Raw genomic sequence first — 26171 nt, forward strand, 5'->3', positions numbered from 1 at the left:
TCAATATTGTAGACAATTAATGTCTCAATGCATATTTGGGATGTGGGCGGAAACCACACCATCTGGGGGAAACCCATGTAATCATATGGAGAACATGCAAAGAAGCAAAAGGTAGCCAGTGAATGGGTCCCCTTGGGTTCCAAAAGGGTAATCTACGATGATGGTTCATGTCTTAAATGAATACCTCTCACCCATATTTACCATAGATAATGACAGATAAGCTAGAGAATTCAGGGAAGTTAACCGATGTCTTGAAACATATTAATATTATGAAAGCTGAGGTTATGAAAGTGGAATTCTCTGCCTCAGAAGGCAGTGGAGGCCAATTCTCTGAATGCATTCAAGGATAGCGGAGTCAGGGGGTATGGGGAGAAGGCAGGAACGGGGTACTGATTGAGAATGATCAGCCATGATCACATTGAATGGCGGTGCTGGCTCGAAGGGCCGAATGGCCTCCTCCTGCACCTATTGTCTATTGTCTATTGTCTTGATGGTCTTGAGATAAGTAAAGGTGCATAAATTCCTGGGATCTACCCAAGTATATCCTGTGATGTTTTGGGAAGCAACGGAAGAAATCGCTGGGGCCCTAGTGGAGATTTTTATATTCTCTAGCCATGGGTGAGGTACCAGAAGACTGGAGGGTGGTTAGCATAGTGTCTTTATTTAAGAAGGGTTGCATGGACAAGCCTGGGAACTCTAGGCCTTGGAAATTGACTGAAGGGGATTCTGTGAGATAGTCTGAAGGGTCTCGACCTGAACTGTCGCCAATCCATGGCCTCCTGAGATGCTGCCTGATATGCTGAGCTACTCCAGCAATTTGCATCTTCTTCTAAGGGACAGAATCTATCTGCATTTGGAAAGGCAAAGGCTGATTAGGGATAGTCAGCATGGATTTATGCATGAGTGTGGAATTTGGCATGAATTTGCTTGAGATGTTTGAAGATGTGACAAAAGGATTGATGAGAACAAGGTGATAGATGCTGTCCACATGTAATTTAGCAAGGTCTTTGTCTAGGTTCTGCATTGTAGACTGGGCCCGGAGGGTTCGATCACATGGGTTCTAGGATGAACAAGCCAATTGAAATCAAAATTAGTTTGGTGGAAGGAGTCAGAGGATTATTCAGATTGGAGTCCTGTGTTTGCTTCTGGGATTGCAACTGGGTAATTATATAAAATTTGGATGAGAACGTACGTGACACAATTAGTAGGTTTGTGGATGACACCAAAATTGGTGGTGCTGTGGATAGTGAAGAAGGTTGTCCAAGGTAGAAACAAGATCTAGATCAACTGGGAAATAGAGCAACGGAATACCTCTGTGCAGACTTCACATGGACAGCAGCTCCGGTCAGGGTCAAATAAGAGTTGTTCCTTAGACTACAGCATTACCTGCTTCTACCTCAGTACGCAATCTGAAACACTGGTAGTATAATAGAAGTAGAAGATGGCAAACTGATTTAATGTCCAGATTTAAAATATTGCATCTCTTCATTTGTAATGATGAGTTAACTTTCATTATCACAGCTGAAGTGACTCAATGAACCGGCTATGTGCAGGAAGATTTTAATTTTCAACATTTTGGGTAATGAATCCAAAAACTGGTGATTTTCTGTCTATTAAAACCAACCACTGGGCAGTCACTAGATTGGTGAATAAAATTTCCCATGTACCCTTCCAATATCTGCCAACATTCTCAGTAGAAAGAACTCTCAACATTTCTTTTGGGAGTAATTTGATTTTTCAGTAATTTCAGATTTTACTGTTTCTATAATGCATCAGTGTGCATGCAGGTCTTTTGCTGAAAACTTCAAATGTTTGATTAGCTACTAAGACTAAGATCAGGGCACCACCCTGCATGAGGTCATTTTTGGCCGGCACTGACTGGTCCTTGTCTTTTCTCACCTCCATCTTTTCACACCCACCCCCTACTTTCAGTCAGAAGAAGGATCCCGACCCGAAACGCCACCCTTTTTCTCCGGAGATACTGCTTTACCCACTAAGTTTCTCCAGCACTTTGTATCTACCCATGATTAACCTTGCTTTTCATATGCCATCTCGCCTATTCTGCATCATTTAGAGGACATAGTCAAAATATCTTGGTCACTGTTTTTGTGTTATTTGCTCACACTTTCTGATGTCAGTTTTGATCATTTTCTTTTTTTAGGAGAGATATTGTTATATCTGCCCAGATGTAGTGAAGGAATTTACCAAGTACGACACAGATCCTGGCAAATGGATTAAGCCATACATTGGCATCAACGCTATTAGCAAGCGCCAGTTTGCTGTGGACGTGGGCTACGAGAGGTTTCTGGGCCCTGAAATTTTCTTCCATCCTGAGGTGACAGTATCTACCATGCCCTGAACTTTCTTTTGTGTTCTGCCTTTTCTTCAAAAATTCTACTCCAGCTTTGTCAAAACAAATGAAAATCAAATTCCAGGCTATGATCTACATATTTGCTTGATCTGCAAATGAAAATTATTGGACAATTATTTTTGTAGTTTGCAATCTTGTAAGTACGGAGGGCAATAAGCTATAAGCCATTCTTCTTGCCCTCCATTTTGCATTTGCCATTGGAGCAGACAAGTTAATTCAATGGGTTCAAAAGGAGAAGTGACAATGGTGCAAGAAGAGGGGGAATAGGAATACTTTATTGTCACATGTGACTCGGCACAGTGAGATTCTTTGCTTGCAGGCACAGCTTGTTACAGTCTGAAATGACAATGCAGTGAAGGTATTCATGTAACTGCAGTGTAAATATACCTACCCATGGAGTCATCCCTCCCACATCCCAAAGATGTGCTGGATGTTAGCTTAATTGTCCAGTGTAAATCACCACTCACGCAGTTGGGTGTGAAATAGATTGTACGGTATATGTGAAGGCATGGATTGCTATGAGAGCCCACATAGACTCGATGCTCTATTTATTGACAATATCTTCCAATTAAGATTTATCTTGTATTAATGAGAGATGCTATTATTTGATTCTGAATGTAGGTGACATTTTTGTATTTGTGCATTTGAATAAACTGAAAATTCAAATTATGTTTTACTTTTACAGTTTGCAAATCCGGATTTTATACAACCAATTTCAGATGTGGTTGATGAAGCCATACAAAATTGCCCCATTGATGTAAGGCGGTCATTGTATAAGGTAATCCAATTACTAATGTTGCAGATCAAATGAAAAGTTTGCATCCTTGTGCTTAACAAGACCACAATACTTGAAATAGCTTCAAGCATCCAAAGTCTGTTCAGCTGTGTAGCTCCCATTAACTTCATCCAGTTATAAATTATCCCACATGTAGGAGATGCGGATTGGGTGAGGGTGGAGGGGAGTAGATGGAATTTGGGTGGAAAATAGGATTGATGTAGGTGGATCCTGGAATTTTCATGTGAACACAGTGGGCTAAAAGAAGCTGTCTTTTAGCATACTGCTCTATGACATACTGAGCTTCTGCCACTTACAGCTGAAGGGATTGGCACTGCGAGATGCAGTTGTTTTACTCCAACTGGCCTTAATTCACGTTTATGTTCCATGCAGGCATCCACCCCAAATTTGGTTCTAATCTTAAAACCTTTTATGCTTTTATCTAGCCATCCCTTATTTGCTCAACTATTCCTTGTGGTAAGAAGTTACATAAACTAATCATTCTCAGGTAAAACCGATGTCTTCTGATTCTGTGGAAACAAGGAACTGCAGATGCTGGTATACGTGCACCTCTTCTAACCTCATCTACTGCATCAGGTGTTTGTGATGTGGCCTCCTTTACATCGTCAAGACCAAGCACAGACACGGCAACCAATTGGCCAAACACCTGCGCTTGGTCCTCCAAGGCTTCCTGCAACCCCCGTTTCAAACCATTTAAACTCCTTCCTATTCCCATATTGATCTTTCGGGCCTAGGACTCCTCCATTGCCAGAGTGAGTCTGCACCCAAGCTGCAGGAACAGCACCTCCCCTGGGCAGCTTACAACCCAACAGTATGAGCATTGGATTTTCCGAATTTATGTCACTAACCCCCTCCCCCACCCATTTCTCCCCTCTCCCACCCTTTCAACCTACATTCTTTCTGGCTTTACACTTCGCAACATTGTTACTCTTATCTCGCACCATTTGTCTTTTCATCTCTCGCCTTTGTCCAACCATCTGCTGAATGAAAACCTGCTCATCTTCCATCTTTTCCATCTTTCATCATAATCAGTCTGAAGAAGGGGCCCGACCTGAATCATCAACTATCCTTGTTCTCCAGAAATGCTGCCTGACCCGCTGAGTGCTCCAGCACTTTGTGTCTTTTTCTTCTGATTTGATTCTGGAATTATTACTATCCAACTTATATTTATGAATCCAGATTTGGCTGTGTCTTTTTTCAACCTAAGCCTAATTTTCTGATTCCCTTAATATCATGCTTTTCAGGATTGTTATTTTTTTCCCCTATTTACTCTTTCCGGCTTCTGGTGTAGGAGCTAGGTGGCACTGTTGCACTTTTGATCATCTCCACAATTAAATATTGCAAATGTATTTATCATTGATAGTTTGTTTGCTTTTTCAGTAATGCTGTTTAAATATAAACATATTGCAAAAAAACTGATTCAATGGGAATTACAAGGACATGGCTATTGATAAATCAGCAGTGCACTGGATTATATATATTAACAAAAAGTGTAAGGGGTCATGCAGAGTAGGCATACTTGTTAGAGATAACATAATAACCGTGTGAAAGAAAATGAGATCCATTGTATCTATGCCAATTGAGGAAGAACCTTGCATCCTACTAAGACCTTCGAGCACTGGGTCCATTGTCCTGCAAGTCAAGACTCCTCAAATGAAAGTCCAAGTATAAATGTGATGAGTTCTTTCCATCGCCCTTTCATATACAGGTAATGCCGTCAGCTGCAGGATCACATACACCAGGTTTTGGTGTATGAGCAGTAATTCTTAGCCCATTAGCGAGGCTGAGTGTTTCATAGACAACATGTTTCAGCTGTTTCAGGAGGCAATTGATATAAAGGTAGAATGTGTGGTTGACTGCGAGAAGATCATTTGGTTGCTGGAAGATGTTCATGAATTTGTTAGTTGTTCAGAAATGGACATTTTCGTGAGTTATGAGGCATACATTTGGTGGGGGGGGGGGGGGTTGGTATGAGGGTTGCATCTGGGTCAGGAATGCACAACAAATAGTCATTTGGAAGAACAAAAGGATCTTGCAGGGCTATACATCAACAATAGACCAACAGATCTATAGGAAGGTGGGCCTAAATGGTGATTAATAATGCACATTCTCTTATCGGCATAGAATATGAGAACATGGATATTCTGTTAGAATTATGTAATGTTAGTCAGACCTTGGCTTGATTACATCAGTACACTTTTGGTCACCACATTGCAGAGAAGAAGGTTCCATGATTGCTCAAAATTCCACCATTTACAGTTCTTTTTGCCTACAGAAAAGAAATGATTGGACTGGAGAGAGAGCTGAGGAGATTTATAAAGATGTTGGCAAGATTAGAAACTTTGTGTAATTTTTGGATTTGCCAGGAATAGATAGGCTTGTTTTCTTTGAAACCAAGGAGGCCAAGTGAGACTTCACTGAAACCAATCCAATTCTAAAAAAAGGCTACATAGGGTAAAAGGCAGAGTTTACTTTCCCTGACAGAAGGGTCAAAAAGCACTTGACATTGACTGAAAGTAATTGGTAGATGGATTAAAGAGTTCAAAGGTTCAAACATCAGTTTATTGTCACGTGTACCACTTAAGGTACAGTGAAACTCGAATTACCCGAATTACCATACAGCCATACTAAAAAACAGTAACAAGAAACACAACTACATAAAGGTTAACATAAACATCCACCACAGTGGATTCCCCACATTGCGCACTGTGATGGAAGGCAATAAAGTGAAAAGCTTCTTCCTCTTTATTCTCCCGCGGTCAGGGCAGTCGAACCATCCGCAATCGGGGCGATCAAAGCTCCCGCGTCGGGGCGATCGAAGCTCCCGCGTCGAGGCGGTTGAAGCTCCTGCAGCTTGGAGCTCACGAAGTCGGTCTCTAACCAGAGACCACGAACTCCACGATGTTAAAGTCCGCAGTTCTCCTGCGGTTGGAGCTCCCGAAGAATTCTTTCCACTAAAAAAAGTACAGGAACTGAAAGGGTCAAAGAGGCAGAATCCCTCAATAAAGAAAAGTATATGAATTTGTACTTGAAGAGTCACACTCTGCAGGGCCACAGATCTAGTACTGAAAGATAGAGTAAGGTTGTGATACTCTTTGCCAATCTGCACAGATATAAGTTGCAAAGTAAACAACCCTTCTTTTTTTTTTACTATTCTTATATCAGTGCTCGCTCCAATCCAATCACTATTATGTGGTGGCCAGAACTGTACCCAGTAATCAAGCCATGGTCTGACTAGCATTACATAATTCCAACAAAATGTCCAATGGGCCGAATGATGGTCCACAAAGGGATTCTGTGCATCTTAAACTCGAGTGTTTGTATAACAGGCCTAAAAATATAAGATAAGTAAAAATAAAATGGGGGATTCTTTCTCCAGAAATTGGTGAGAATATGGATCTTGTTATCCTAAGACGATTGAATGAATTGTATGGACCAATTTGAGGTAAATTGAATGTGCAGAATGGAGATGAAAGTGGTTTATGCTGACGAAGGGTTCCATCACCTATCCATGTTCTCCAGAGATGCTGGCTGATTCACTGCGTTGCTCCAGCACTTTGTGACTTTTTGTGTAAACCAGCGTCTGCAGTTCCTTGTTTCTACTGTTCATGCTGATAGATGGGTGTGAGATGTGAATGCTTACTGAAACATTAAGTGTTTCTTTGTTTATTTGATATCATAACAGTTGTGCACTGGAATGCATATTCTTTAAATGAATAGGCATTTCATACAGCTGGTGCTGAACCTATGAAAATATAATTTGGAATTAAATATTTCTTGCAGAATATAGTTCTGTCTGGAGGTTCGACAATGTTTAGGGATTTTGGACGTCGTCTGCAAAGAGATCTAAAAAGAGTAGTGGATGCAAGATTAAAAATTAGTGAAGAGCTTAGTGCTGGTCGAATAAAGGTGAGGTATTTTCTAATTCTGTTCTCATTCTCTACTTTTTGTTAATTAGGAAAATTAAAAATAATTCTCCCCCTAGATGTATTTTAACCCTTGAGTTTAAGGAGGGGGCTGTATGTTATGAATCGCAACAAAAGTGTACTAAACAATTATTGAACATGTCACTGAAAAGCAATAAGTTTACCTTTTTGTCTGATTATTTTGAAATCCTCAATGTTAGTGAAATTGTATTTTGGTTGGCCTAAAATTCATGACTTATTTTGTGGCTTAAAAAGATCAGTTTTCTCTGAGTGTGCTCCTCAATGTAATTGCATCATTTTATGTGTGATTATTTAATTTAAGAAAAGGCCTATTGTCTGTCTATTTCATTTAATAAAAGGCATTCGGGTAAAAATGTGACCAATTCATATTACACTGCCAGTATTTTCTCTTACCTCCATTACATACAGAAAATCAAAATATAGAGAAGTTACAATCCAACTTAATCAGTTAGCGTTTACCCACTATATGAATGCCCAAAATCTTTTACTCAGAGTAGGGGAATCAGGAACCAGAGGACCTGGATTTAAAGTGAGAGGGGAAAAATGTAACAAGAACCCGAGGGGCAATTTTCACAGAGGGTGGTGGCTATATGGAATGAGCTGCCAGAGAGTGGTAGTTGAAGCAGGTACTATAATAACATTTAAAAGACATTTGGACAGGTACATGGATAGGTTTAGAGGGATGTAGGCCAAACGTGGGCAGGTGAAACTAGTGCAGAGGGGGCATCTTTGGTCGGCATGGGCAGGATTGGGCTGAAGGGGCTGTTTCTGTGTTCTATGACTCTATGATTCTATTAGTCCAACTTGTTTTCATAGTTATTAGGACAAATGGTTGATGGGAAAGGGAATAATCTAATTTAAGATGTCAAGATGGATTCTGCTACAATAGTTGGCCCTACAAGCAAAATATGCAAACTCCTAAACATGTAGAGAAATTTGGCTTCCCTCTACCCTAAATTCTTCAGAACTGGCTTCAACCGCTGGATACGGTCTCTGAATCTTAAGTGATTATGGCGAGTCCGGAAACTTGTTGGTTGTAGAAGAAGTTTATTGCAGCCGCAATATTCGAATACAGAGTTAAACAACAAGGTAAAGGACAACCATCAAAAACTTACTGTCTTCTTCGAAGACTTCGCCGAACTAACTATTTCGGGTGCCAAACGCGCACATCACATCGCTGGCCAATCAGCGATGTCGCTCCCTGGACCAATCCCCATGGTCGCGTTCACACGTGACCTCGCTGGCCAATCCGAGGGTTCGACGACCTGGACCATTCTCTATGGTCGCTACATGACCCCCCCCAGAACCCGAGGTGCGGAACCTAGCAGGGAGCCGGATTTCGCGACCATAACGAGTACGGAGAGGGACAGCCTGAACCACAGGAGCCGGGGGTTCCGGACTTGGCGGAACAGCCGGAACGGGAGGTCCTGGAGGAACTACCGGAACGGGGGGTCCTGGAGGAACTGCTGGAACGGGGGGTCCTGGAGGAACTGTCGGAACGGGGGGTCCCGGACTGAGCGGAACTAACGGAGGTCGGCCTCTCCTAGGGGTTTGACCGACCAGGACTGGTTGATCCGGATCCAAATGTGCAGGTTTGAGCCGGGACACCGATACGAGCTCACTCTTGCCGCACATGTCTAAGGTGAAGGTAGCCGTTCCCTTACGCAAAACCCGGAACGGCCCTTGATAGACCCTCTGCAACGGGGCGCGATGGGAATCTTTTCGCAGAAAAACGAACTCACAGTCCTTCAGGGAAGGCGGTTCATGTACCATGGGACACCCATGACGTGAAGTCGGAACTGGAGCCAGGGAGCCCACCCGTTCCCGGAGAGATGCTAACACTGATGGGACTGAAGGCAGCTGGTCTGAAGGGTCCGGAAACAGATCTCCGGTACTCGAAGTGTCGAGCCATATACTAGCTCTGCGGATGACGCACCGAGATCTAGCTTAGGAGCAGTCCGGATGCCCAAAAGAACCCAAGGGAGCTGGTCTACCCAGTCCGGGCCTTCAAGCCTTGCACTGAGGGACGCCTTAAGTTGGCGGTGGAACCTTTCTACGAGTCCATTTGCCTGGGGGTGATATGCAGTCGTGGGTTGTAACTTGGACCCGTACAGTTCTGCGAGCGCGGCCCAGAGGGACGAAGTGAATTGTGGGCCTCTGTCAGTGGTAATAACTGCCGGGACCCCGAAACGAGCTACCCAATGAAGGGCCAAAGTCCTAGCACAAGACGCTGACGAAATATCAGACAATGGGAAAGCCTCTGGCCACCGGGTGAACCGATCCACCACCGTGAGGAGGTGGGTGTAGCCCCGGGAGGAAGGCAAAGGACCGACCAAATCCACGTGGATGTGGAAAAAACGAACAGCCGGGACCTCGAAATCCTGTACGGGGGGCTGGACATGGCGCTGGACTTTAGCGGTCTGACAGGGAACGCAGGCACGCGCCCAACCCGCTACCTGTTTCCGTAGGCCATGCCAGACAAACCGAGCTGCTACCAAAGCAGAGGTGGAGCGGATGGACGGGTGCGCCAGCCCATGAATGGCATCGAAAACCCGGCGCTGAAGGGAGGGCGGTACTACCGGCCTGGGACGGGGAAGAGAAACATCGCACCAGACTTTTGTGCCTTCTGACCCACAAGCTACCTGGGCCAACTTCAATCCCGAGGCTAGAAGCTGTGCCTCCGCAAGCTCTTGGGGATCCACTTCGCAGTCCACCGCCGAAATAGGGGGAAAAGCAGGTCTAGACAGGGCGTCAGCAACGGCATTAAGCTTACCCGCGACATGACGGACATCGGTGGTGAATTCGGAGATAGCAGTCAGGTGCCGCTGCTGGCGGGCCGACCATGGGTCAGACAATTTGACAAAAGCAAATGTTAATGGTTTATGGTCCGTAAAGGCCACAAATGGGCGGCCCTCAAGGAAGTACCTGAAATGACGAACAGCTAAATAGAGGGCCAAAAGCTCTCGGTCAAATGCGCTATACTTCAGCTCAGCCGAATTTAGTTGCCGGCTGAAAAACGCCAAAGGCTGCCAACGGCCACCGACCTGCTGCTCCAGAACCCCGCCCACTGCCACGTCAGAGGCGTCAACCGTCAGGGCCGTGGGGGCGGAGGGGCTCGGGTGGACCAACATGGTGGCGTCTGCCAAAGCTGCCTTAGCTGCTGTAAAAGCCGACTCTGCGGTCGGGGACCATATCAACTCTACCGGATTCCCTGCAAGGCATTGGAAAAGCGGGAGCATGACTCGCGCAGCTGCCGGGACGAACCTATGGTAGAAATTAACCATGCCTACGAACTCCTGTAGCCCTTTTACTGTGGTGGGCCTAGGAAATGCCCGGATAGCCTCCACCTTTTCGGGCAAAGGGGAGGCGCCGGCAGGGGTAATTCTGTGCCCTAGAAAATCAAGAGCAGGAAGGCCGAATTGACATTTGGAGGGTTGGATTATGAGCCCGTGGTCTTGGAGCCGCTGGAAAACGGTCCGCAAGTGGGCCTGGTGTTCCTGTACTGAGGTGCTGGCAACCAGGATGTCGTCTAAATAAATAAACAAAAAGGGTAAATCCCGGCCCACGCGGTCCATCAGTCGTTGTCGCCTGTGCCGCGTTCTTTAAACCGAAAGGCATACGCAACCATTCAAACAACCCGAACGGAGTAATCGTTGCAGTTTTCTGTATGTCCTCCGGTCGCACCGGGATCTGGTGGTATCCTCGCACCAAATCGATTTTGGAGAACACCACCGCTCCTTCCAGCCCAGATGAAAAGTCCTGTAAGTGCGGTATGGGGTAGCGATCAGCCGTGGTGACAGCATTGAGACGCCGATAATCGCCACATGGTCTCCACCCCCCAGATGCCTTGGAGACCATATGTAACGGCGAGGCCCACGGGCTGTCAGACTGACGAACAATTCCCATTTCCTCCATCTTCCTGAACTCTGCCCGTGCCACCACCAGTTTGTCTGGCGGTAGCCTCCTGGCCCGAGCGAAAACAGGAGGGCCTTCGGTGCGGATGTGATGGACCACGCCGTGCTTGGCCGAAGACGTGTCGAAACATTGAATGAGCAGCTCTGGAAACTCCGCCAGAATCTCAGCATACGAGTCGGGGGCCGCGACGACGGCCTGGACAGTAGGGCTGGGCGAGGAGGCGATTGTCGGAGCGACGTGCTCATCTTCGGCGGAGGTTCGGAGGTCGATACCGCGGACATCAGGGACCAGTGAAAAAGCCCAGAGAAAATCTGCTCCCAAGATCGCTTGTTTGACGTCGGCTATGATGAATGGCCATTCGTACGTGCGGAGGCCTAACACAAGGGACATCTTCCGTATACCGAAAGTGCGAATTGGGCTGCCATTAACCGCGATGAGGGTGGGACCTGTCTTACCCGATCTGGTTTCGAGGTCGGTCGGCGGCACTATACTGACGATGGCTCCCGTGTCCACCAAAAATTCTGTGTCCGTGAATCGATCATGGACATAGAGGCGCCGGTTCTGGCCAATCGTAACTGCCCCTATGTACGATCGGCCGAGGCATTTCCCGCGAAGGTACAAGGTGAGCGGCAGTTGCGGGATTCGCTACCCCATCGTAGGTGATAATAGCACCAGCCGCGCTTGTGCGGATCTTTTTGGCGGGCTTTCGGAGAATTGGCGGGAGACGTGGCGCCATCTTGCCGTCGCTGTGGCGTGGTCACTGATGTCGAGACCTTGTTGATCGAACCGCTTGCCTGGTCCTTTGCCTTGTTTTTAGCCGCTATGAGCGTGTCCGCTTTCGCTGCATATGCTTCGGGGTCCTTAAAAGAACAATCCGTGAGCAGCAGTCGGACATCCTCAGGAAGCTTCTCGCGGAATGCCTTTTCGAACATAGGGCAATCCGTATGCTCACCGGCTAGCATCATCATTTCGGACATGAGGACGGAAGGCAGTCGGTCTCCAAGATCCGGTAGGTGCAGAAGTCTTGCCGCACCACCATGCTTATTAAACCCGAAGATTCGCAGTAATACTTTCTTCAGGGCCTCGTACTTGCTTTCCGCAGGTGGATTAACGATGAACCGCATCACGCGCGTGGTCGTCTCCGATGATAGAGCGCTGACGAGGTAGTAATACCTCGTGGAGTCGTCCGATATCTTCTTTATATGAAATTGAGCTTCGGTGTGTATAAACCAAGATTGCGGTGCGTGCGTCCAAAACCACGGAAGGTGAACGCTTACCGCGCTTGGCTCCGGTGTGCCCGGCGCGGCCATCGCCGACGAGGCGTCGGGTCCCTGCATAGTCGGTGATCGTCCAGATCACGTCGGGGTCACCAATATGGCGAGTCCGGAAACTTGTTGGTTGTAGAAGAAGTTTATTGCAGCCGCAATATTCGAATACAGAGTTAAACAACAAGGTAAAGGACAACCATCAAAAACTTACTGTCTTCTTCGAAGACTTCGCCGAACTAACTATTTCGGGCGCCAAACGCGCACATCACATCGCTGGCCAATCAGCGATGTCGCTCCCTGGACCAATCCCCATGGTCGCGTTCACACGTGACCTCGCTGGCCAATCCGAGGGTTCGACGACCTGGACCATTCTCTATGGTCGCTACATGATCATCATTTAATTACTTTTATAGTGTTGTTCAGAAACATGCCTCATGAAAACGGCGACTTGGAAACGCAGTTTTCCGAATTGAAAAGCTCAATTTTTAAAATGTTCAACATGTAATCATACTAATTAAACTGATAAATTACACAAAGCAAAAGTTAAACTGGAGTAAGTTCCAAAAGTGCAACCAAATATTTTTCTGTGTTCACGTACAACAATGGCAGTAAATCCTTGCATCTGATTCTGAATATATTTAATGACTGATGATCTATTATTATTTTATTCAATAAGCCGAAGCCAATTGAGGTTCAGGCAATAACGCATCAAATGCAGCGATATGCAGTTTGGTTTGGTGGCTCCATGCTCGCGTCAACGGTAAGTGACAATGTTGTTTTGACTGAAGCTTCCAGGAAAACCCTGCAGTTTGGATAGATAGTGCATGTTTTTTAAAACAAAAGGCGCAAAGACGGAGTAACTCATCGGGTCAGGTCGCATTTCTGAAGAACATGGATAGGTGATGTTTTGGGTCGGGAGCCTTCTTCAAACTGATTGCAGATGAAGGGGTGAAGACAGTGAGGTGGGATTCTTTGGCTTTTTTCATCTCTGGCCTTCACCCGACAATCTGCCGCTCAAAACCCCATCTCGCCTGTGTTCATTTATCACCTACTCTGTCCTGCCCCTCCTGTTTTCTAACTTTCCTTCGGTCTGAAGAAAGGTCCCAACCCGAAACATCACCTATCCATGTTCTCCAGAAATGTTGCCTGACCTGCTGAATTACTTCAGCACTTTGTGTCTTGTTGTGATGGTTTAAAAAAAATAAAAAATAGTTTTCAGTATATACATATCACTGACAAGGTCAGAATTTATTGGCCATCTCTACTTGCCTTTGAGAAGGTGGTGAAGCTACCTCATAATGCTGTTGAGTAGCAAGTTCCAGGATTTAACCTCAATATGTGGTTTTTAAATGTAGCAAATGCGCACGGTTGTTTTAAATGCCACAGTGCTGCCCTGATGCGCAACCGACATGAAACCATTGCACTGGACATGTAAGCAGCCCCTAACATACACTTGCAATGTACAACTAGTTTTAGTTACAGTGCCGAGCAATGATTTCATTGTGATACCTTCATTCTGTGGCAAAGCTATAATAGAGCTGAGCCAGCACTAAATTAATGGATACAAATTCACCTCTGGGGCGTTAACACCAAGTGGTTGATGGGCTCAACTAGGAATGCTCAAATAGAAGCCAGCACAGACTCGATGGGCTGAATGGCTTCCTCCCGTACTCTAATAATTATTTGATTCCATGATTGTGAGACTTCGGAATGTGAAGGCAAGGGGATGGCGAAATAAATATTGGGAATAACCAATGGACAATAAAAACTCGTATTATTTTAAAACATCATGATACTTCACAATATCATGCTTGCGTGTTTTTTTCTTCTTTTCCTCTCAACAGCCTGAGTTTTACCAAGTGTGCCATACAAAAAAAGATTACGAAGAATTTGGTCCTAGTATCTGTCGGCACAACCCAGTTTTTGGTGTCATGTCATAATAGCACATATGATTTCAGCAGGGAATTAAAGGGCCTGCTACAAAACAGGATGGGTGTACCAACTGACACATTTATACCCAACTGAATTGAAATCTGGGCATTTGTACCTGGAATGCTTTATGCTATAAGTTTTGGGCACTGTCTAGACTCGTGTCCATTAAGCTCACTGTGTGCCAGCTATTTATGTTCCAGTAACTATTTCCTATATTTAAGCTTAATAGGCAAAGTGTTTTTGATCAGAGGTATAGTACATATACTAGTTTTTGTAAAGCAATGCCGTCAGCATTTATCCTCCATTTCCTCTGATGAAATTAAGACGGTTCGCTTGAAGGGATTTGTTTCCTTTTATAAATATAGAAAGATATATTGCAAATCATGTGACAGAGCTGTGTTTATATTTCATAATTTTTGTATTCAAAGCCAAACTGTTTCCAAGCACAATTCTGATGAGTACATTGATATATACAAGTTGAGCAATTTTGACTTGTGGATGTGGGGTCCTTGGGCAATGTGGGCCTGGATGGTTTGTTTAAATAAAATAAAGTTCCCTCTTGGGACGTGTTTTTTGTTGACGGAATATAATTACCCTTAAATTATCAGTTTTCAGTTGGGAGTGTTAATTATATCATGTCTTAAACGTTAGTGGTACCTGTACAGTAATTTATTACCAGTGTTTCAGGGTTGTTTATTTCAAGCGAGAATATTGAAAAAAGTGTTAATTATTTTGAGATTTTGATAGTTGGATGAAATGCTACCTTGTACCAGTCTAATAAAGATGCTTCATACCCAAATTCTCCAGGAGTTTGCTATTTTATCTTTCATGTTTCACGTCTTTAGTAGATACTAGACCAAGTGGACCCGTTGGGCTCTAACCTCTCCTGCATTGGTGCAGCACCCTCTCCTCCCCTTTCCCCCCTCCTCTTCCCCCCTCCTCTTTCCCCCCTCCTCTTTCCCCCCTCCTCTTTCCCCCTCCTCTTCCCCCCCTCCTCTTTCCCCCCTCCTCTTTCCCCCCTCCTATTTCCCCCCTCCTATTTCCCCCCTCCTCTTTCCCCCTCCTCTTTCCCCCTCCTCTTTCCCCCTCCTCTTTCCCCCTCCTCTTTCCCCCTCCTCTTTCCCCCTCCTCTTTCCCCCTCCTCTTTCCCCCTCCTCTTTCCCCCTCCTCTTTCCCCCTCCTCTTTCCCCCTCCTCTTTCCCCCTCCTCTTTCCCCCTCCTCTTTCCCCCTCCTCTTTCCCCCTCCTCTTTCCCCCTCCTCTTTCCCCCTCCTCTTTCCCCCTCCTCTTTCCCCCTCCTCTTTCCCCCTCCTCTTTCCCCCTCCTCTTTCCCCCTCCTCTTTCCCCCTCCTCTTTCCCCCTCCTCTTTCCCCCCTCCTCTTTCCCCCCTCCTCTTTCCCCCCTCCTCTTTCCCCCCTCCTCTTTCCCCCCTCCTCTTTCCCCCCTCCTCTTTCCCCCCTCCTCTTTCCCCCCTCCTCTTTCCCCCCTCCTCTTTCCCCCCTCCTCTTTCCCCCCTCCTCTTTCCCCCTCCTCTTTCCCCCCTCCTCTTTCCCCCCTCCTCTTTCCCCCCTCCTCTTTCCCCCCTCCTCTTTCCCCCCTCCTCTTTCCCCCCTCCTCTTTCCCCCCTCCTCTTTCCCCCCTCCTCTTTCCCCCTCCTCTTTCCCCCTCCTCTTTCCCCCCTCCTCTTTCCCCCCTCCTCTTTCCCCCCTCCTCTTTCCCCCCTCCTCTTTCCCCCCTCCCCTTTCCCCCCTCCCCTTTCCCCCCTCCCCTTTCCCCCCCTTTCCCCCTCCCCATTCCCCCTCCCCATTCCCCCTCCCCATTCCCCCTCCCCTTTCCCCCTTTCCCCCTTTCCCCTTTCCCCCTTTCCCCTTTCCCCCTTTCCCCTTTCCCCCTCTCCTTCCCCCCTCCCCTTCCCCCCTCCACTTTCCCCCTCCACTTTCCCCCCCTTCCCCCTCCCCTTTCCCCCCCTTCCCCCTCCCCTTTCCCCCCTCCCTTTCCCCCTCCCCTTTCCCCCCCCCTCCCCTTTCAAATATCAAACTTCTTTATAAAATAATGTTCTTCACCTTATATTAGTTTTGATCTCCCTGTAAATGTAAAATATCGGCCAGTTCTACTCTCAAAGGGCAATAGGTGACGTTTCTAGTTTGTAAGCTAATTGGCCTGTACAAATGTAAATTGTTCCTAGTGTGTGTAGGGTGGTGTTGGTGTGCAGGGATCACTGGTCGGCGCGGACTTGGTGGGCCGAAGGGCCTGTTTCTGCCCTGTATCTCTAAACTGAAAAAGTTCTCTTGGAGAACATGCATACTCCACACAGGGAGCACTGGAAGTCAGGATTGAACCCAGGTCTCTGGCGCTGTGAGGGAGCAGCTTCTCCAGCATTCCTTAGGGATTGCTGGCAAGTTATCTCCCTTATCTTGATCTCAAATTAGACCGAAACCCAAGTTTACATCCAATATTCAAATCCTTTTATTCCTGTGTATCCAACAATATAATTTAATGAAAATAAGACACAAAGTGCTGGAGTAACTGAGAGTGTCAGGCAGTATCCCTGGAGAACATGGATAGGTGATGTTTCGTGTCCGGATCCTTATTGTTTTGGCTAATGTACCTATTGTTGGCTTTCTCCTCTAAAACACTACAACAACTTGTGGAAGGACTTGGATCCCAGTGAAGAAAAAGCTGTGAAAGAAATAGATAGTACAAGCGAGCAATTTACAAAGAAAACTATTGAAGCACAAAAAAATCGGATTAGTTTTCAGATTTCAAATTTATTTCCAATACAGAGATTGTAATGCAATTTAGTGAAAATATGCATCCTCAAGTGGGTTGACTCCGAGTGCATCTATCAATTAAGCTTCATAGATGGCTCTGGAAATGTATCTTGAAAAATATTGTTACAGAATGACGACTATCAGAATCATCCAGGGAATAAAATTGCAAATGGCTTTGCAGTCTTTTTTTTCTTCCACGCCACTTTCCTTTGCTGAACTGTTCTCCTTTTGACGTTGTTGGATTATCTTGCCATGCAGATGGACCCACTTTTGGTTTGCGTCATTCCTTAGGGACCGCTGACAAGTTATCTTCCCTCATGTATGGAAAGCGTGTCACTGCTGATGATGAATAATTTAGGCTTTCCTCCTCATCCCCCTCACTTTCAGTTCTAATTTTATATGAAACCTTTGCAATATTCAGATGATTGATTTCACCGCATCAAACATACAATTGAGGAGTTGGATCTTCTGCCAACTTCTTTAAGAATGTGTTGCAGCAGCAGTGAATTTTGGCAAACGATTTGCAGGAGATTTTAATGAACTGGAACCCAAAAGGCCTCCAAGATTGATAACCTATCCATTCATAAAACTATTAATGAAGATCACTGTCCAACAATTCATAACATCTTTAATATTCATCTTGTTAAATTTATTTAATATTCATCCTTGTTAACCCTTGTTGTACACATCAAGTAAAAATCATATTAATTCCAGAAGTGTTTATGTGCAGTTCTGAACAGTTTGAACATGGCTTCAATTTCCATGCATCAATTTTAACACCTCAAGCACTGAAAACACAAATGGAACTTGGTTTCTTGGGTCATGTTAAGGCTGCAAACAACCTTCTAATCATCTTTGCGCTGGGCTCTATTAAATCAGCAAATCTGCTTTGCTGGGAACATTTTCCTCATAAAGATTTTAGAGGATGCATGAATACTCTGGTAGCCATTTCCCCCCACCTCGCAGCAGGGTGGCGCAGCAGTGGAGTTGCAGAGACCCAGAGCACCAGATTACAGCACCAGAGACCCGGGTTCAAATCCGGACCACGGGTGCTGTCTGTACGGACTCTGTACGTTCTCCCCGTGACCTCGTGGATTTTCTCCGGGTGCTCCAGTTACCTCCCACATTCCAAAGACGCGCAGGTTTGTAGGTTAATTTGATTCTGTAAATTGTTAATTGTCCCTAGTGTGTAGGATAGAACTAGTGTGCGGGTAAACATTGGGTCGGCACGGCTCTGTGGGCCGAAGGGCCAGTTTCCACGCTGTAACTCTGAAACTAAGACTAAACCAAAACCGTGTAAGCAGCACAATAATGCTCTCCATGTTCTTCCCCTCATTTATTTTGTATCTTTATCTGCCCACAAAAAAAGGCAGCATTTGACTTGATTTACTTGTTGCTCAGTATTGATATTTATTTCGTGGGATTGGTCACTTTAACCTTGTGTGCTATTTCAGACTATTTCTTCCTTCCCTCCAAGTGGCAACAGTTGCCTCTATTACTTCTAAGAGGTGATGCAGTTATGGCTGCTATTCGTACCTCTCTGCAAGGTTTCCAAGGTCAGGCCGCCATTTAAAAAAAATCTCATATTGCCTCCTTGGCAGATAGGGTTTTCATTTTTAACTATATTAACTTTTTTTTCTCCTTTTAAATTCTATATATATTTTCTTCCTTTTAAAAAAAAAAATCGATCCTTCTGTCCACTGTGGCCACTTATGCTCTCCTGGGCCCAGCTCCACCATTTGGCTGAGATTTGTTCCTTTCACCACCTATTTACTTTTCACTGGCTGGGGTATCATCACAAGTTGTCCACTGCCTTGTCCCACTGACCTGCTCCACTGTCCCTCTATATACTCCTTGCCCAGTGCAGTGGCAAGTAAAAAAACCCCAAATGTTGGAGTAACTCAGCAGGTCAGGCAGCATCTCTGGAGAACATGGAAAGGTGACATTTCTGACAGATATCTGAAGAAGGGTCTCGACCTGAAAAGTCACCTATCCATGTTCTTCAGAAATGCTGCCTTACCTGTTGTTGCTCCAGCATTTTGTGTCCTTTTGTGTATAAACCACCATCCGCAGTTCTCCATTTCTAAAAAAAACACTTCCGAAAACACTGCAGTTCGCAGATTTAGATTGATTGAAAGATACAGCAGAGAATCGGGCCCTTAGGCCTAATGCACGCCATTGATCACCCATTCACACTTGTTCTATGTTATCACACTTTTGCATTCACTCCCTGCACACTAGGGGCAATCTCCAAAGGCCGAATAACATACAAGCCCACATATCTTTGGGATGTGGGAGGAAACCCATACTGGGAGAATGTGCAAATTCTGCACAGACAGCACCCGAGGTCAGGATCGAAGGCGATACTAACCAGCCAACTTTCTGTAGCAACATGTTATTCATAAGGTGACCATGTGATAATTAAATTTTTATTGAGAATATTGATCATGCTTGTGTAAGAGGCTTCTGTTTGTATTTTATTTTAACACATAATTTTCATGAAGAATTGTCTGATTTTATCCTTTTTAATTGTAACCTAACCTTTTCATTACTGTAGGTTTCTATGCTTTTTTGTACCTTGCTTTGTTTTCCCACTGTTTGATGAAAATTTAGTCTTTTCACAGCCTAGCATTCTTCTTACTCCGCAGTGCAATCCTTATGCTTGGCCTCCTTTGTCCATTGTATCTGACAGAGACCCCCTCATACACAACATGGAAACGGGCCATTTCCCACTGAATCTGCGCTTGTCACCCATTTACACCAATCCCACATTCATTCCAATTTTTAAAAAATCTTCACACTTTCTAAATCAATTGCCTTCAGAATCTTCTCATCCAGAGGCAATTTTCAGTGGCCAATTATCTTAGTTTAGTTTATTATTATTGTCACGTGTCAGTGTCAGTGAAAAGCTTTTTTGTTATCTGTTATCCAGCAAAAAGACTGTACATGATTACAATCAAGTTGTCCACAGTATACAGATGCAGGATCAAGGGAATAACGTTTAGTGCAAAGGTCTCCAATGAGGTAGATGGTAGGTCTGGACCGCTCTCCAGTTGGTGATAGTTACCTGAGAACAGCTGGGAAGAAACTGTTTCCGAATCTGAAGGTTTTCAAACTTCTGTTCCTCAAACTTTTAGATATTTTTCTTTTGAGATATAGCGCAGAAACAGGCCCTTCGGCCCACCGGGCCTGCGCTGCCCAGCGATCCCCGCACACTAACACTATCCTACACCCACTAGGGACAATTTTTACATTTGCCCAGCCAATTAACCTACATACCTGTACGTCTTTTGTTTTCAAACTTATGTACCTCTTGCCTGATGGGAGAATATTAATTTACCAATGTGCACATCTTTGGGACACCGGAGGAAACCAGAATACCCAGAGTAAATCAATGCATTCACAGGGAGAATGCATAAGTTCCACTCAGACAGCACTGAGGCCAGGATTGAACCCGACTTTCTGGCACTGTGAGGCAACAGCTCGATTAGCTTTGTGCCACAGTACTACCTTTCTTGCTGCCCTGCCGCCTCCTTGCTTAACCTCTTCCCTTTGACCTTTCTCCGATCAAGAACATCACCTGATCTACGTGAGTTGACAGGGAGCTCTAGAGCCCTGATGCCTAACTTCATTCTAAGTTACTAAAGCCAGTTTTTAATAAAATTCCACTGCCACCATGGAATCACCTGGGCAGCCAAATTGACTGGGCAAACCTCTAGGACACTAAAGTTGAATGGTAGTTGCAAAGGGTTATTAGGGTGGTGAATCTGTGGAATTCTTTGCCACCGAAGGCTTTGGAGGCCAAGTCAGTGGATATTTTTAAGGCAGCGATAGATTTTTGATTAGTACAGGTATCAGAGGTTATGGGGAGATGGCAGGAGAATGGGGTTAGGAGGGAGAGATAGATCAGCCATGATTGAATGACGGAGTAGAGTTGATGGGCCGAATGACCTAATTATACTCCTATCACTTATGACCATATGACCTTAAAACAATAAGGGGCACTGCAGTGACAAGGAGCATATGTGCATCATGTTGGCTTTTAAAATTCCACACCAAAAGTGACCATTATAGGAATTTTTCAACATCTGTATTATTCAAATTGTCATTTGTTCTGAATATAGACCAGCAAAGGCATTTATTGACAAATAACTAATGAATATCTGGTGTTAGAGATGTAAAATATGGTATATCTGATCAGGTAAGGAGCCTTCTTCCTTGACCTCTTCCCGACCCGAAATGTCACTTATCCATGTTTTCCAGAGATACTGCCTAACCCACTGAGTTACTCCAGTACTTTGTGTCCTTTTGTGTAAAGTAGTATCTGCAGTTCCCTTTTTCAACATGGTGCAGTCATGGAGTCATACAGTGAGGAAACGGGCCCTTCGGCCCAACTTGCCTATACTGACCAACTACACGAGTTCCACTGCCTGTGTTTGGCCCATAAAGCTATCCTATCCATGTACCTGTCGAAATGTTTCTTAAATGTTGCAATAGTACAGTATATCTGATCTGTTTGGATAGCAGGCAAAACAAAACTTTTTTCTGTAACTCGGCACTTCACTGTAAGGGTGGAGCAGTGGCGCAGAGGTAGAGTTGCTGCTTTACAGCTCTTGCAGCGTTGGAGTCTGGGTTCGATCCCGACTACGGGTGATATCTGTACGGAGTTGTAAGAAAATAACTGCAGATGCAAATAACTTCGATACAAATCGAAGGTATTTATTCACAAAATGCTGGAGTAACTCAGCAGTTCAGGCTGCATCTCAGGAGAGAAGGAATGGGTGACGTTTCGTGTCGAGACCCTTCTTCAGACTGAAGTTTGTACGGAGTTTGTACGTTCACCCCGTGACCACGTGGGTTTTCTCTGAGATCTTCGGTTTCCTCCCACATTACAAAGACGTACAGGTATGTAGGTAAATTGGCTTGGAAAATGTAAGAATTGTCCCTAGTGTGCATAGGATAGTGTTAATATGCCGGGATTGCTGGCTGAGCAGACTCGGTGGGCCGCAAGGGGCCTGTTTCTCTAAACTAAACTAAACTAAACTAAAAACTCGGTGCATGTGACAATAATAAACCTAAACCTAAATTATATCCATTCAATGCTCCTTTATTGTAGAAGATTGAAAGTAAGTGGCATGGTCAGGGGTAAAATGAAATAGTAATGTACACATCAGCAATAGATCAGGTCCAGAATAAATATTTATCCCAAGAGTTGAAGAGGAATTCAGTAGGTTTGATATCAGTATAAGTTTATGGTGTCTTGATTGCATTTTACCAGTGGATGACCAATACAAACAGAGCACTGCAAGTGTGTGCTACTTAAATCATTGCACAAAGAGAAATGTGCAGCTCTCTCCCCATGCATGAGAGCATGCAATATCCACTGCAGCGAAAAGTTTATCAGATAGCATGAGTCACATCTCAAAATGCTGCAGTGACTGAAAGATTTAAATTAAGGGAATGCAATTTGTGGAAGATAAACATATTGTATTCCCGTATGGTTTAAATCTACTTCAGTTGGATGTGGTTTGATTAGAATTCACAGATAACCAAATACTTTTCAATTGTAGCATTGGTCGGAAGGTAGAATACATTTAGATGTTTAATTGAATTTTGATCTAACTAGATCATGTTCCCTTGACTGACATGATTTAAATCTATTTTTAAATACCTCAATGAATTCCTTCAAATATATATTTGTTTGGTGCAAAAAGTTCAAAACAGTTACTGTATATTAACAAAAATTATAATCAAATTGGAACTAAGTTTATTCTAGATCCTTGCCATATCCTTTATCCAGTAAAGTTTGACTGGCTAAAACACGTTTAATTTCAGCCATAATCTGCTTGAAACAAATAGAAAAAACGTTTTCAGAACACCATTTGACAGATGTAAATGTGAATTTGTAAAATGTGAATTTATTGTCACATGACTTGTGATGGAAGAAGGATGGGTTTGTGTATTCAATGGAGAGGACGGTGCAATTTATTTTTATTTATTCAACTCAGTATGCTTAATGCCTCATGGTTGCGGCAAGAGGAAGAACAGAGCTGACCCAATAAACCCTGTAAAGAGAGAGGGGAACAGATGTTGGGAATTTGGAATCTGAACGTATGATAACTTTGCTTCAACATACAGAATATTAGAATCATAGTCATACAGCGTGGAAACAAGCCCTTCGGCCCAACGTGCCCACACTGACCAGCATGTCCTGTCTGCACTGGTCCCACCTGCCTGCATTTGGCCCATCCTATCCATGTACCTGTCTAAATGTCTAAATGTTTTTTAAATGTTGCGATGGCACCTGCCTCAACTAAGGAGAAGGGAAGAAGAGGAGGAAAAAGAGGAGAAATACTCGTCAAGGACCTTGCCCATCTCCCGTGGCTCCACACAGTTGAGCAGAGGGGTCCCATTCTCTCTAGGGTTACTCTTTTTCCCTTTATGTACTTATAAAATCACTTGGGATTATTCTTAATGCCCTCTGCCAGATAGCATTGTCCCCTTTTTGCCCTCCTAATTTCCCTTTTTACTTGGACCTTAGTTCCCAAACCTCTTCCAGGCATACAGATCCCAGCTGCTTATACCTGCCCCATGCCTCCTTCTTACTGTTGACCAGAGCCTCAATTTGCCTCGTCATCCATGCTTCCTTACCCTCACCTGCCTTGTCCTTCACTCTAACAGGAATGTGCATGTCGGACTCTTATCAGCACACTTTTAAAAATGTCCCACTTTCCTGATGTTCCTTTACCTTCAAACAACCTACTCCAATCAACTTGAGCGAGTTCCTCTCTTACCCTCAAAGTTGGCCTTGCCCCAGTTTAGAATTTTAACTTGTGGGCCAACTCTGTCTCTATCCATAACTACCTTAAGCCTAATAGAACAGTGGTCACATGTCCCAAAAGACTCCTCCATAAACACTTCATCCACTTGCCCCTCCCAATATCCCAAGACTAGATCAAGTGTTGCCTTCTCCCGTGTGGGGCCCTCTACGTATTGCCAGAAGAAACTCTCCTGAACATTTCAGAACATTGGAGCACTCCTGAATATTGCAGAAACTCAGCTTGTAAATCCAATATTTTAATGAACCTTGCAACTTGCATATATGTTATTGTTAACTGTTCATCCAATAAAATAATCAGTAATGTATTGAGATAATTCTAACTAAAAGATACCGAGTCAATAGGTCTATACATCTAACATGACATAGGGACAAATACTTATAACTCCATTATTAAGATTAATTTTAATCGTGTCCTGGCGCACTAACACACGTTTCACTGTCTTGACATGATACACAGCCTTGCATAGCACATAATTTTGTGGCTGAGGTTGTAAAGTCATAGAGTCCTACAGCGTGGAAACAAAGTTTTTGGACGAACTTGACCATGCTGACTTAACATATCCCATCTGCACTAAGTCCCACCTGCTTGTGCAGTTTTCCCCAAATTCTACAAATTGGTGGTAAGGAGTAAGGAATGCAGAATTTCAATTATGGATTGTTTTGTTAGAGGGAAACAGTTGGGTCCATGCTAGTAACCCCCTGTGTCCCATTTCTCTCTCATTTCCCTGTAGCCCTGCAACCTGCTCTCCCATACTGGTCCATCATTTACCCTTTGATCCTTTTGATAATTTACTGGGGCTATTAACTTAACATCCTCCTTGGACTTTGTGAGGAAACTGGAGCACCTAAGCCAAAGGGAGAAAGTGCAAACACCTCCATTCAGCAATCATAATCTCGATCCATTCTGGAACTGCAAGGAAGCAACACCAATAGCCACCATACAGGACTGCAATATCTTTGAACAAAAGTTTTTTCCGGATGTTAGATCCATTCACAGCATGAATTAATGATCATGGCAGATATTTCCCTTGTTTACACCCTGTAAGACTGTGTTGTTTCCATGGAGTTATACGGGCACAGAGACAGGCCCTGATTAAGCTTATTGTGGGTGGCACAGTAGCACAGCTGGTAGAGCTGCTGCCTCTCAGAGCAAGAAACCCGGGTTCCATCCTGACCTTGGATGCTGTCTCTGTGGAGTTTGCACATTCTCCCTGTGATCGCGTGGGTTTCCTCTGAGTGCCCCAGTTTTCTCCCACATTCCAAGGACTTGCGGGTTTATAGGTTAATGGGCCCTAGTGTGTAGGGAATGGGATAGCGTAGAAGTAGTGTGAACGGGTGATCGATGGTTGATGTGGATTCAATGTTGTCATGCTATATCTCTAAAATTATGCTAATCCCATTTGTTTGCTTTCGGTCATCATCTTTCTAAACCTTTCCTATCCAAATGTTTTTTTAAAACTTTGTAATAGTATTTGCCTCTATCACCTCCTCTGGCTTCTCATCCTATGCCAACCACCCTTTGTTTGGAAAAGTTGCCCCTCAGATTCCATTCAAATCCCCTCTCACCTGAAACCTATGCTTGCCAGTCTTGGACTTCCCTACCCTGGGAAAAGATGTTAACAATGTACTCTATGCATTGCCCTCATAATTTTATAAACCTTTTTTCAATCAGGCCTTTGGTCCAAAGAAAACAGTTTCAGCTTATCCAATCTCTCCTTATAACTCGTATTGTAATCCAACCCAATATGTAGATTTCAATATGTAATATTAATTGCCTCAAAGACTGCTGCCAGATAGAGATTCATACCATATCTTTGAGAAGTGGACATGACCCCAATGTGGCCTCCTTTACATTGGCAAGACCAAGTGTAGACTCAGCAACTGTTTTGCTAAATACTTACTCTCGGTCCTTCAAGACCTGCAAGATCTCCTGATTGCTAATCATTTTAACTCCCCTTCCCACTCCCACACTGAACCATGTCCAGGCCTCCTCCATTGCCTGACTGAGGCCACACACAAACTGGAGGATCAGCACCTCATATTGTAATTGGGTAACTTACAACCCTATGATATGAACATTAAGTTCTCGTTTTTAGGTAACTAACCCATAAACCTCCCCCCCCCCCCCCCCCCGCTTTTCCATGTGCCTCAACTGGATGCGCATTAATTTATCCCACTATCATGGCCCCCCCATTTCCTTTCACCTATATCTCTTCCTGTGCCATCACAATTTATGCCTCTTCTCTCCTCACCTCACAGCCCTTTGCCTCCTTTTTATCTCTGGTCTTAGTCTACCCATCTGCAAATTAGCGCCCCTCATCTGTATACAGC

At 44.5% G+C, this 26171-nt stretch overlaps 1 protein-coding gene across 3 annotated transcripts in view; it reads left to right on the forward strand.

Annotated features, from left to right (window-relative positions):
* Nucleotides 1-26171, forward strand: part of actr3b (actin related protein 3B) — a 107376-nt gene that overhangs the window by 51326 nt on the left and 29879 nt on the right. For 2 of the 3 annotated variants that reach the window (XM_078429334.1, XM_078429353.1), the window contains 5 exons: nt 2162-2335; nt 3057-3149; nt 6951-7076; nt 12974-13057; nt 14142-15018. In XM_078429334.1, coding sequence (XP_078285460.1) covers nt 2162-2335; nt 3057-3149; nt 6951-7076; nt 12974-13057; nt 14142-14237 — 573 coding nt within the window. In that variant the 3' untranslated portion in view covers nt 14238-15018. Of the gene's footprint in view, nt 1-2161; nt 2336-3056; nt 3150-6950; nt 7077-12973; nt 13058-14141; nt 15019-26171 lie in introns of those variants that run through there. The other variant, XM_078429344.1, reaches the window with a different exon arrangement.

The sequence above is a fragment of the Rhinoraja longicauda genome, chromosome 2 (genome assembly GCF_053455715.1).
Source record: "Rhinoraja longicauda isolate Sanriku21f chromosome 2, sRhiLon1.1, whole genome shotgun sequence".
Classification (NCBI taxonomy): Eukaryota; Metazoa; Chordata; class Chondrichthyes; order Rajiformes; family Arhynchobatidae; genus Rhinoraja; species Rhinoraja longicauda.